Source organism: Austrofundulus limnaeus, unplaced genomic scaffold (genome assembly GCF_001266775.1).
Source record: "Austrofundulus limnaeus strain Quisiro unplaced genomic scaffold, Austrofundulus_limnaeus-1.0 Scaffold658, whole genome shotgun sequence".
In the NCBI taxonomy this organism is placed as follows: Eukaryota; Metazoa; Chordata; class Actinopteri; order Cyprinodontiformes; family Rivulidae; genus Austrofundulus; species Austrofundulus limnaeus.
The window spans coordinates 125276-139437 of NW_013953060.1; the positions used below are offsets into that span (position 1 = coordinate 125276).

General features: G+C 40.3%; 1 protein-coding gene across 1 annotated transcript in view; it reads right to left on the reverse strand.

Annotated features, from left to right (window-relative positions):
- The window catches only part of LOC106531620 (AF4/FMR2 family member 2), a gene marked incomplete at both ends in the record, with an annotated part of 39926 nt that extends 27814 nt beyond the window's left edge, over positions 1-12112 (reverse strand). Inside the window, 4 exon segments of the mRNA XM_014027527.1 lie at positions 7983-8190; positions 11478-11693; positions 11770-11920; positions 12007-12112. Of these exon segments, the coding sequence (XP_013882981.1) occupies positions 7983-8190; positions 11478-11693; positions 11770-11920; positions 12007-12112 (681 nt within the window).
- Positions 12113-14162: the final 2050 nt, after the last annotated feature.

The following is a 14162-nucleotide window of genomic DNA, read 5'->3' on the forward strand; positions in this document are numbered from 1 at the left end:
GACTACATCTAACCCTGTACAAAGACTACATCTAACCCTGTACAAAGACTACATCTAACCCTGTACAAAGACTACATCTAACCCTGTACAAAGACTACATATAACCCTGTACAAAGACCACATCTAACCATGTATAAAGACTACATCTAACCATGTACAAAGACTACATCTAACCATGTACAAAGACTACATCTTACCCAACACAAAGACTGTCTTACCCTGTACAACCACTACATCAAACCCTGTTCAAAGACAGTCTAATCATGTACAAACACTATATCTAACCCTGTATGAAGACCACATCTAACCCTGTACAGATTACTTCTAACCCTGTATAAAGATCACATCTAACCCTGTACAAGCACTATATCTAACCCTGTGTAGATTATATCTAACCCTTTATGAAGACCACATCTAACTCTGTACAGACTATATCTAACCCTGTATAAAAACTATATCTAACCCTATTTAAAGACTATCTAACTCTTACAAAGTCCTACAGCAGACAAACCAATGCTCACAGTGTATGTACAATGTTATGCAAAATAGGCAACACAAGTTGTCAGCTTGTTCTGCTAATCTGTGAAGTGAAATGAAACATTCTTGGTTGTCAGACTGAATGTCACCAGCGCTGGGAGAGAAAAGGCCTCCTGCTTGTCACACGCAAATTAAAAGATGCGCCTCATGTTTCTTATCTCCAATCCATTGTAGTAGCAGAAATGCAGCTTTATCGTATTTCAGATTTGTTTTTCTTTCTATACTGAAAGTTCATCAGGAGATGAGATCAACCTCTGATGGCTGTGTTTTCGACAATATTTGTCTCAGATATTTGGCTGAAGTTAGGGACAAGCGACTGGTTAAATCTGTTTTTTTCTGCAGTTTTTGTGTAATATTATTTGAAGTGAATAACACAAAAATGTTTCAGTGTATGGACTCATGATGCAAATATAAAATCTGACTAACAGTAATCAAGTCTTTAGTTATGGAATAACAGTAAGATAAGGTTGTTTATTTGCTCTTGTGCTCCTGGATCATTCAAGCTGAGAAATTGTCTTTTAACTCTTCAACAACTAACATTTATTTTCTGATTAGGTGTAGAAAGTTTATGATCAATTAATATTTTACCTAATCTAGATCGCTCTTTAAACAAGCCCTGTTCGGTAAAACTGAGTTTAATGCTGACCAGAAAATCTAATGGCTAGTCTCAGTGATGTGCACAGTTCTGCTAATTGGCTAACAGCTAATAGCAAAGCAAGCGTTTTGTTTAGCAGAGTAGTGCTTTCCCTAACTTCCATTAGCGGATCAATTAGCTTTCTCCAAATTTAGTGTGTTTTCACCTGCATTAGACTTCAACTGGAAGGAAATGAAAACATGTGGCATGAAGAATGACCCCTTTTAACTTGACCTCTTGACCCCATAGGTCATGATTCCCTTTCAAACTGAGCTTTGTTCTGAAAAGGTTGTCTTAGAGTCAAATTTTATCCTAGCTTTCATTAATCTGTCCTTGTCTGCAGCTATTGCTGATGTGACAGTCTGTTTTAATCTTTAGTGATTGAAAAGAAAAAATAAGAAAAAAATCATTGATATTTGTTGTGACATGATTTTCCTTTTTAAAGGTATTTTATTTCAAGTCTGTATGGTCATACTATGAACTGGATATTAATCTTAACTGTATTTAATTTTAGCATCCAATGTAAACTGTAATTCTTTTCCTTCTCTCCTGAATGGAAGATAAACACCAGCTGGTTTGACGCCATCCTGCCAGATATGAAAATTAAAATAAAAAATTCTCCCCAATAGAGAATGCTTTTGGTCTTTAGCAACAGTGACCCTGATAATGTTATTTTGACTAGAACTCACAGCTGAATGATGAGTGAGACTGGTAGAAACCAGCTCTGTTGTAATTCTGACAAGAATGGAAACAGTATCATCCTTTCTGTTTCTCCCTATTTCAAGCTACACATGACACAGATTGAGTGACAGTTATCTTTGCCCACTCACATCCTTGTAATCTGGTCAGAACGGTCTTGATACATCTTAATAATCCAGGTAGAAAAATCTAAAAAAGAGTTGAGAATGTCTTCTGGTAAAGTTCTTGTGGAGTTTCAGGTAAACTCAACCTGATAAGCAGTGCTTCCACATGGTGGATAAAACAGGTTTAATGATGACAGTCAACACTGTTGGTTCACATGCAAATGAGGACCCTCACCCTATAGGCTGAAAGAACTTGTCCAGAGGACCTACTTAACTTTTTTTTAGATGTTTAACAGCAAACTGACCGAATTTGAAGCCGATAGGTGAAAATTCCTAGGAGGAGTTTGCAAAAGTTCGACATGAGCGAAATAGGAAATCGGCCAAAATTTGACCTTTGACCCAAAATGGCCGACTTCCTGTTGGTTTTAGGGCATACCTCCAAGAGATTTTTTTTCTTGATTTGGGGAGATCTACCTATGTCTCGAATTTCAGCTCAGTAGGACTTATCATTTCCTCTGTCTCACATTAGGTGGCGCTGTCGAGTCATTTGGCCACGCCCATTAAAGGGTGATTTTAGTGGGAAAATGCCCTAAATCATCCTGGGAGAGTTACTCAGTCTATGCAGTTTCATTCTATGGATTAATGATTCAGAGGCGATACATCAAAGGTAAGATCAATTTTCAAACTTTAGAGCGTGGTGACCTCTGGTGGTCAGGAGGGATAAAAACAGAATTAATGTTTCCTTAATGCACACTGTAAATAGTAGCAACAAAGTCACAGCTGTGACTCGTCAGATGAGGACCTCTTTAAGCTGGTATAAACCGAGGCTCTGCTCCTTAATTTCTTCTCATGTGCAGATTATTTCTTTGCTTGGCATCAGCCTTTGAAAAGCCTGGATAATTTTCACAGTCACCGGATGCTCGATTACCTGCTGGCTGGAGTAGCAAGATACCGCCCTCCTGAGGCTGTGATGAGTGAATCTTGGTAAAGTTATGTTGCTGTTTGCTGGTGAAGAGAGCATTTTTGCCTCCCAGCTTCTTTCTGCGGTACTTTAACCAGCGAAGGTGGTGTTTTTCCTGCACTCTCTCCCAGTTTCAGTTAACTTCGTGTTAGAAGATTTTTGGATTGCACACATGTCAAGTTGTAGGGATTGTCTGTTACTATTGCCTCCGCCAAGGGAGGAGGTAATGTTTTCGGTCGTGTCTGTCTGTGGACAATATTACTCAAAAACTTAAGGACGGATTTCCATGAAATTTTCACCACAAGTGGGTATTGGCCAAAAGAACACACCATTAAATTTAGGTGATGATCCGGATCACGATCCGGACCCAGGAACAGCCAATCAGCTTCAAGGAAGCTGACCGTAGACTTTCAATCACATCGGATCATTCGTAGACGGGTCAACCCCCTGACTGTAGACATCCAATGGGATTGCCTGAAGCAGTGCAGAACACCAATCATGATGCACATGGAAATTAAACTTTAGACCGAATTGTTTTTAAATCAAAAAACTTACTGTTTGAAGTTACTTTAATGTAACAACAGATCATTTTCATAATACATCGGCCTGCGCGTCCTAACAGTTTTGTATTTTGTGTTTATGTTTTTGGAGTTTTTCCCCCCACCTGTATTGGAAAGATAAGCTAGCTAACTCTCCATCCCCCGTTTAGGTCTGTTATCCAACAGATAACACTAAGGTTTTCTTAAACAATTATGTTTATTCTGGTTTTTTATGGCTAAATTTTTCCTTTTTCCGATGCTGTTCCACTCCTTCTGTTGCATGTAATTCATTGCATATTTAGTCATTGTAAAGCACTTGTACACAAACACACATATGACTATAAATGTAATAAAACACACACAAAACAAACTCACACACGAACATACGCCCTTGGCGGAGGTTTGTGCCCTCCGAGTGCTTCTAGTTTACACAGATTTTCCCTCATTTTGCAGGTATATAGATGTGTAGAGTATAGAATCTCGGGTTTTTTCAAGTTTTAAGGATTTTTTTCAAAAACTCCTTTGGAACCAAAGTGAGTTTCTGGTATTTGTGCAACATCAACAGGAGAAAGCAGCAACACGGTTGGACTGAGTGGAAAAACATCAACGCTGCTTCTTTAAAAGCAGATGTTGGGATCTTCTCGTTAGATACATACATCAGAATAAGACTGATGTGTTTAAAAGGAAGTGAAGGGCAAACTGGTTTTGTGTAATACTCATTTCAGTGCCGCTAATTGCTTTCCCTCTTCTTTTTTTTTTTTTTTACAAAAGGTAAAGTTGACCTCCAGTGACTGATAACATCAGCTGCTCTGAGTCTGTTTTCTGCTCAGCGCCGGCTGGCTGGAGATCACTCACAGCTCAGGTCACAGATGTTAGCAGTCTACTCACATTCAGGTAATTAAAGTTGTGCCTTTACAGGCAAATGAAGCTGAATATTTCTCAGGCAAACATGCTCCCTCTTGGTTTAAGACCCATTTATGTCTATATGAAAACCCCTGTGAATTTACCTCAAAACCTACTTATGTACCTATACTGTAGCTGACGCCATTTTTTTACCATCCACACTTACAGTAAATACAAATGTCCTGCCTTGCTGTGTGGTGAGTGGATTCATAGTTTCCCTACCAGGACTACGAGTTGAATCATTAATGAGATGTAGTGAAAATTAAAGTTAAGTTGAAWGGAAAGCTGTCAGGATCACCTCTGACATGTTGGACCTTTGATTCTTCTGATGAACACCTGATTCATCAGTCGTTTTGTAGAGCTGCTGACACTTTGTGTTGATTTAAAGATGAGTATAATTCACTGTCACATGTCAAACTATCTGTATCCTGAAGGCTTTTGATTGACAGTAAATTATTTAAATGTTGCGGTTTAAGGTTTAAAACACATTATTCTGAGTCCTGGGCTTCGTTCTCTGAAGGAAGGCTTATTGATTCAGTATAAGATTTTCAGACAAAAACTGTTTTTTTTTTTTTACAAAACACTGTTTTAATTTGTTTTCTAAAATACCTCTGCAAGCACAACAGCATTTCTAAAAATGTCTCTATCCACATGGAACCACCAAAACTGACCCAGAACACTGCAGAATCTAAGCAGGGCCTGCAGGTAGGTCCAAATGGGTCTTCAACAGAACAATGGGCCTCATGCAAAAAGCGTTGGTACGAACAGATTTGTTAATTTGTGTGTTCGAGTGGTTTAGTACAGTGTTTCCCAAAGTTGGGGTCGGGACCCAAAGTGGGGTTCCGAAACATCAAGGTGGGGTCCTGAAAAGATTTTCTGAATTAATTACATTTTTGCCTTAGTTGTTACAAATGAGTGAGGTTAGTGTATTTAAAGTGGATAAATGTAGTATAAAAATATTGTTACTATGCCCACGTTTTGTTGACCTGATACAAATGTTTATCATCCAAAAATTGTTGGGGGCACAGGTCTCTGCTACTGTTTTTTTGTGGGTCAAAAGCTGAAAAGTTTGGGAACCACTGCACTTTGGTTCCCAAAGTTGGGCTTGAACCCAATTATGGGTCATGAAGCACCTTGGATAATCACCAGAAATCAATTTAAAAGGTAATAAAATAATTACTGATGTAATATTTTCCCTATAACTATTACAAAAACACAAAATAAGTATAAATAAGTATTTATATTTGTGTATAAGCTGTTTATATTGTCAGAAAGCCTGTGTTTTTAGGGTTATTAACGAAGTTCATGTGCTCAGACCAGTAATATTTGGGGTCACAAGTTTTTGCCATGGATATTTTGTGGGTCAGAAGATAAAAAGTTTGGGAACCACTGGTTTAGGAGAACTCGGGGGGTGGACTGGCACATTGATCAGGGCTGTGGTTCTTCTTCTGAATAAATGAAAATTATTTAACACAGTTGTTTCCTCTTTTCTTCCACATAACTTAATTAAAAATATTTGACCAAAGGAAAACCAAAACAGGACTTGAGAGAGATGAATATGATTTAGAGTTTTATTTCTGTGACTGTATAAGACCCACAGGAGACACAACATTAACAGCAGTCGTAATTTGTCCCATTCAGCTTCTTTAATTCCACAGCTGACGCTGCTAAAAATGACAGATTTTCTTTTCTGGATCTCTTAGAGCAGGACTTCAATCTCCGAACCCATAAAGTTCTTTTTACTTTTTGCTGTTATTTTAATGAATGGACACTTCCTGGTATGTGTGACAGGAAGCATAGCCTTATATGGTGTTTGTGTGGTGGTAGATTATACTAACCTCCTCTCCTCGTGCGTGAGCGCCTGATACACATTCATCAGTTCACGCTGCTCATTTATGCACTTTTCCTGAAGATAGAAGAGTTTGTTGAATCTGACGTCACATGTTCGTGCAAACAAAAGCAAGTGAAATTTAGGATAAAAATACGAAAATATTCTTGCATGAGACCCACTGATTCTGTACAAACAGATTAAATCCAAAGAGGCTGAAGGACATCAAAGTCCAAGTTTTAGAGTGAACATCACAAAGTTCTTATCCCAGTGCCACAGAAGGTCTGTGTGGACAAGGCGACCTACAAACCTGACTCGGGTCTGGTCCATCAAACCAAGGAACCCTAGAACCTTTGACCCAATCAGAGAGTTTAAAGACAAAGCTGACAAACACTGAGAAACTTTAGACTTTGAAGGACTAGTATAAAGATTCTCTCTGTCATTATTCAAACATTTAGCAGATAGAAGTTTGTGAATCCTGAGCTGAAACTAAAAGTTTGTTTCTTTTGACATAGTCAGACAAACTGCTAAAATCTGACCGATTTAAGTCTCTAAAGTGAAGGGATTTGTTACAGGTGGTGTTGAGTCGTATTCCAAATGTTTCTAAGTGCTGGACAGCTGCCCTGACGTGTTTGAGCCATAAATTGTTTCCATCAGTTCCAGAGGGAATTTTTATCAAACTTTTCAAAATTCGCAAAAAATTAAATAAATAAAAATTAGAATCTAGACAGTTTCCATCTAGTTTCCCTCTCGACTTGATGCGAATAAACGAGGCTACTCAATGCGTGATTACGTCAGACGAGGCTATGCAATGCGTGATTACATCAGACGAGGCTACGCGACATGTTATTACGTCAGACGAGGCTACGCAACGTGTTATTACGTCAGACGAGGCTACGCGACACGTGATTACATCAGATGAGGCTACGCAATGCGTGATTATGTCAGATGAGGCTACGCAACACGTGATTATGTCAGACGAGGCTACGCAACGCCTTATTACGTCAGACGATGCTATGCAACGCGTGATTACGTCAGACGAGGCTACGCAACGCGAGATTATGTCAGACGAGGCTATGCAACGCGTGATTACGTCAGACGAGGCTACGCAACGTGTGATTACGTCAGACGAGGCTACGCAACGCGTGATTACGTCAGACGAGGCTACGCAACGTGTGATTACGTCAGACGAGGCTACACAATGCATCATTACGTCAGACATTGGCGACAAGCTTTGCGGTACTAAACAGGAAGTGAAACTTGCTAACTAGCAGAGGCTAATCATCTCGGGACAATGGAGCAATTTTTTTCGTGAATGCCTTGCTATTGGGCAAGTTGGAATTATTCTATCTATTCAGCTAGTACAGGCTATGTTTAACGCTGCCAGGAGACATAGGGAAATAAACGCAATGTTAAACTATGCAGCAGAAAGGCACGTGCAACTACGCCGGGTTGAGGCAGGAAAGCGGAAACAGCTGAAGGTCACGTGAGGTAAATATGCGCTACGTCAGAATTTATTCGGCAAACGTGTTTCCATCTCCCGTTTTGCACATTAACTACTTTAAGAATCATCCAAAAACCACCTCAAGCGAGCGTAAAAACTTTTAACAAATTGAGGATTTTTTTTTTTCGAATTTTGCTGTTTCCATCTGACTTTTTTTTGCATTTTTAATACGACACTTCTAAATGCGCATCAAAAAGCCTTGATGGAAACACGGTTATAGATTCAGTTGTCCAAAGAGCCGCCCAACCCCTCCCCCAGACCCCCAAGCCTAACCTGGTTCAGGCTGACAGCAGGAAGCGGTGCTGGGGTTTGCTGCTGCACTGCCGCTGCTGTAGGGGTGGCTGTGGTGTTGGAGCTGGTGGCACTGCGAGGTTCTTTCCTCGGGGCGGTCTTCCCGCTGACAGGTTTGCTCCGTGGCCTCAGGGGGTTCTGGTGGTCTGGGGGAGGGGGCGGCGGCAGCTCCTTGTCTCTGACTGCAGGGCTAGTTGGAGAAAAGAGAGGAAACACTGACAAACAAACGAACAAAGTGTTTGCCTCAGCTTGCTCCCTGTGTAAATGCAGAAAGGAAAAGAAGCTGAATAAAGTAATTGAAAACAGCATGCAATCATCTGAACGTCTTTAAATGTTTGTAATTGAAGATGAATAAAGGAGAGTTATTGTGTTTTCCTAATTGGTCTAAGTAAATCTGACAGCGGGGCCTCACTAACCATGCTTCCAGTAAATGCAGTGAAGGTTTCCAATTTGCTTCCAGTAAAATCTGAGTTTTTTTTCTTTTTCCACACGACAGCTGCCAGAAAGCCCAACATGAGCTAATTTTAAAGATATATAAACAGCTGCTTCAACTAGACTGAGCAGAATATCAACATGTTTATCAACAATCTGAGCTAAAAATCTAGATTATGATGGATACCTTGTATAGTTGGAGGAAACGGAACAAAGATGAGCACATCTTAGACCATTTAAAAGTTAGTGAGAGTGACATCATCACATCGGTATATTAAAGACCTGACAAGCCGCCATTCTTTACTTGTGTTCTCCTTGTGTGCTACAGATGCTTTAGGTTTTATGGTTTTTCCTCAGATCTTCCCAGAATGCACTGCAAACCCAGAACACCATAGATTGGACTTAGTTTTTTAACTGTAGCTCAGAATATTATCTTCAAAACTGGAAGTGAAGAATTGTTTAATTGTCAAACATAAAAGTATTCAGGATTGACCATCATCAGCATTCAGCTGGCTCTGAAAGACCAGAATGAGAGTCTTAGCGGTTAGCGCTTAGCATTTAGTATATTTACGTGTTTAGGAGTTTACTGTTAGTTTCTGCAAATTTTTTATGTTTAGCATAGGGCTGGGCAGTATGACCTCAAGTTCATATCACGGTATAAATTGAATCCCTTTACGGTAACTGTATATATCGCAGTAGAAAATGATCATAAAAAGTAAAAATAATGTAATTTTTAGAGCATTTTTTTGCAGAAATCTCTAATCATAATCAAACCCAGCATTTTTGCTGTAGTGCAAATGAACATATCAGAAGTACAAAAAATGTTTTATACATATTGCAGAACGGTTTCAACAACAAACAAAAACATTTCTTAAATTTTCAACAATATCAAAATAAAGTGGATGTTATAACCAGTACTTCAAGTAAAATTAGTCATTTAGACATTAAAATTTCAATGTTGCCTAACATGTTATAGTGTGACATCTTTTTTTATCATCTCTGTATGTCACAAAAAACTATTTGTTTGTCCAACAACTTGGGTGTGAAAAACTATAGTTGTTGAAGCTTCACTCTGTGCGACGTGCAGCGTGCGGGGGGGGGGGTGATCCCGATGTAACTTTTCCACAGTGGGAGGGGGAAATTTTGAGGACTTATTCTCTCTATACGTGTTTAAAAACCATAAATGTCTTCATTTATTTTCAGAATATTTTGAACTCCTCCTCCTTCAGTTGTCTCTGCACTGGCAGCCCTGTTCACATAGGTGTGATGACGTAATGACGATATGACGGTAGAGGGTAAATTTCTACCATAGGCCAACTTTACCATTTCTACCGTCTACCTCATATACCACACAACCCTAGTTTAGCAGTTAGCTCATTTTTACTTGTTTAGCTTTTTAGTTTTAGCCTTCTTTATTTTAAACTTTAATTGTTTACTACAGAGCCCACTAAGGGTCAGTGGGAGAAAAAAAACAGCCGCTGGAAATCTGTGCTCACGGATTACTAAACCGTGAGCACAGATTACTAAACTGTAAGCACAGATTACTAAACGTGAGCACAGATTACTAAACCGTGAGCACAGATTACTAAACNCGTGAGCACAGATTACTAAACCGTGAGCACAGATTACTAAACTGTGAGCACAGATTATTAAACGTGAGCACAGATTACTAAACCGTGACCACAGATTACTAAACCGTGAGTACAGATTACTAAAAGCGTGCACAGATTACCAAACGTGAGCACAGATTACTAAACCGTGAGCACAGATTACTAAACTGTGAGCACAGATTACTAAACCTTGAGCACAGATTACTAAACCTTGAGCACAGATTACTAAACGTGAGCACAGATCACTAAATGTGAGCGCAGATTACTAAACCGTGAGCACAGATTACTAAATCGTGAGCACAGATTACTAAATTGTGAGCACAGATTACTAAACGTGAGCACAGATTACTAAACGTGAGCACAGATTACTAAACTGTGAGCACAGATTACTAAACGTGAGCACAGATTACTAAACTGTGAGCACAGATTACTAAACGTGAGCACAGATTACTAAACCATGTGCACAGATTACTTATCCGTGCTCACAGTTTAGTAATCCGTGCGCACGGTTCTAGTAATCTGTGCACACAGTTTAGTAATCTGTGCACACAGTTTAGCAATCCGTGCACACAGTTTAGTATTCCATGCACACGGTCTAGTAATCTGTACACACAGTTTAGTAATCTGTGCACACGGTTTAGTAATCTGTGTTCACAGTTTAGTAATCCGTTCTCACAGTTTAGTAATCCGTGCNTCCGTGCACACAGTTTAGTAATCCGTGCACACAGTTTAGTATTCCGTGCACACAGTTTAGTAATCCGTGCACACAGTTTAGCAATCCGTGCACACAGTTTAGTATTCCATGCACACGGATTTCCAGTGGCTGTTTGTTTTTTCATCCACTGACGCTTGGCGGGCACCGTAGTTTAGTATTAGCTTCTGCTATCTTTTTACACATTTAATGGTTAGTGTTTAGTCGTAAGTATTTCTTTATTATTATTTTTTTTTTACTTATTTTGTGTTAGCTTCTGCTAATGTTTTTACCATGTTTAGCAGTTTAGCAAAAGCAAAGTTATGATATATTTTTAGTTACTGGTAGCAGTTTATGAGTTGATTATGAGATAATTTTTTTTCCAATTTAGGTCATTACAACGCTCTGTTAGAAGTTTGGCCAGTAGTATTGTTCAAGATAAAGCTAAACTTGAGTTGTTTCTGTTATGCTCACACACATATTTAGATTTGTCCCTTTAAACACGAGCAGTATAATTTTCTGCAAGTGAAAGTTCGTCTGTAGCTGCTGGAACATGTGTTGCTTCTAAAACCGAGAGGAGGTTTGTTTGGACTGAAAGTGTTTTTTGACTTGATCATTTTATTCATGACTACAGTGTGTCCAAAGGCACAAACTGCTGAGTCATTGCTAATGAAAGGAAACACTAGGTAGAAGGATTATGTGTGGAACAAACACAGCTGTGGGTTCAGCTCTTCTTCTCTTTACCTGTGTTGGTTTGTTCGACTCCATGTTTGGGTCGAATTTTCCTCCCCACTGTTCGACCTCTCCGCCCGTCGAGGCTGTTTTTTCCCAGTGGTGCTCCTCCTCGGGGTCGTGACCTCCTGCCCCGACAGCAGGCCTGGTGACAGCCTCGTCTTTGACCTCTGACCCTCCCCAGAGGTCTTCTGGCTGAGCTTGACTTTGGCTTTCTCTCTACCTGAGCTGCATGAAATGAAAGTTTTACAGATAAACCTCATGTCTGCTGCAGATTTGTCCAGGTAATTGTCTGAACACCTACCACAAGGTTGTCCTCGTGTCTTTGAGCTCTCCTGCAGGTACAGCTGGATCAGGTGTACCGCTGGACCCACAGGGTTTGGTCTTGGCAGCTGCCCCAACTCCTGGTGCTTCAGTCCCTGGAGAGAAAGTCTGCTGATCCTGGCTGACAGAGCCTTAACAGATTTAACCAGAATGAGTTATTCTAATCAAACTAAAATGTGGTCATTAAGTTCGATTTTAGTGTTTTGTTTTCACTGACCTGTGTCATTGTGCTCTGGTTGTGCAGGAACCAGGGGTTTGGTCTGGGTTTGGACCTTATTCAACCAGCTGTCCAGCTGCCACTTGTTGGTGGAGGCGGGCTCAGGCTGGAGGAGGACCGGAACAACTTCATTAATATTTCAGCTCGTAGAATCTGGAGAGCCTATATTTTATCAGGATGCTTTTTTCCAGGGACACCATCAAACATAAAGAGCTCAAAGACAACTCAAAAAGTCCAGCATCCACCATTTTCATTTTACATATTCAGTGAAACATGACAGAAATAAATGAATACCTTTGTGCTGTGAAAAACGTAACACAAACTAGCTTTATGAATATAGTTTTTGAACTAATTTCAACCTGTTTCAGTCTCAGCTTTGGAAATAACCGTTCACTTCTTGTCCTGTTGTGTCTACCTACTGTACAGCACTTTGGTTGGCCTTGTGCCGTTTAAAGTGCTTTATAAATAAAAGTGGTATGGTATGGTATGGTGTGGTGTGGTATGGTATGGTATGGTATGGTATGGTATGGTATGGTATGGTATGGTATGGTATGGTATGGTATGGTATGGTATGGTATGGTACTTCTATATGAGGTGCAACGTCACGACAGGAACCTGATCAAGTGAGGCCACCAGATTTTAATTGTGCAAGGCTGAAAGCAGTTGCAAAGATTGACTGTCTCATAGAAAATGCTCCCCTACAAACAAACAAACAAGCAAACAAACAAACCCCCACTTCCTTTCTGTCTGAAGGGCTGTTTACACCACGCAGATTAGGTGTGAACATAGGGAATGGAGAGGGTGATAGATTTACATGTAAGAGATGGACTTTAATGCTATCACCTTTATGTCCTAAACAACATGCATATCAGGCAGGTCTTTCTACAGAAACACCTTACATGATGTTGTTTTGAGAATAGAACGCAGCCTGGCATGTGGACAATATGCGCTTGGCTGCTTTTTGGACATACAGGGGGCATTTGACAATGTACCTGTAGAAGCTATTGAGAGAGCACTTGCCAACAAAGGCATGGATGAGACAACTACAAATTAGTTTGTTTTCATGCTTCGGACAAGGAAAGCATCTTCAACTCTGGGGGACTGTTGGATAACCGTAAACCTCAGACGGGGCTGTTTACAGGGAGGAGTAATCTCGCCGCTGTGTTGGCTCCTGGTTGTTGACAGCTTACTAAATGAGTTGAATGGATCTAGACTCCATACACAGGGGTATGCAGATGACCTGGTCATACTTATAGAAGGCTTCTGCCTGGGTACTGTATGTAACCTAATGCAGAGGGGATGACAGGAAGTTCTTGCTCTCAGCACCATCTGGTTACTAGTGTGTCCAGTACTAGTGTATCCAGATGTGTAGAGCTCTCCCTGTCAGAGTCAGTTAAATTCTTGGGTGTCTATCTAGACAGGAAGCTTAACTGAAAAAGACACATAAATAAAAACTGTAAGAAGGCAGCAATGTGCCTACACCAGTGCCATAGAATTGAAGGTGGTTGTTGGGGTGCTACCCCAAAGGTTATCAGATGGATCTACACAGCCATAGTCTGCCCCCAAGCTATGCTATGCTGCTTTATTGTGGTGGGTTCCAGTCCAAGTTGGGGTGGCAAGAGTGATGCTCACCCACGCGCAACGAATGGCCTGCCTGAGCATCACAGATTCTATCAGAACAACACCCATGGCAGTCATGGAAGCCCTACTGGACCTGGCTCCACTAGATTTACATATCTTAGGGGAGGCTGCATCCAGTGCAGTAAGGCTACGCCAGTCAGATAGGTTTTTTCCACCTACTAGACTCACAGCACACTAGGATCTGGAACTGGACAGTTGCTGCTGTTCCATTAACTGCAGTAAAAACAACTTTGAGCTAAGTTCTAAGACAGATTGAAGATATGTCAGCGTGGAGTAACTTGTAACTTCTCTATGGTGGACCTGTCTCCCAACTACTTCTACTGTTTTATAGATGGATCCCTTCTGAAGGGGCCAGTAGGTGCATGGGTGCTGATTTTGCACAATCACAGTGAGCGAGTACATTCACTAGGTGGTTTTGCAACTCTATCTCAAGCTGAGATTCAATTAAATTCAAATTCAAAAATACTTTATTGATCCTAGAGAGAAATTTGGTATCTGATATCTGCAATATAGAT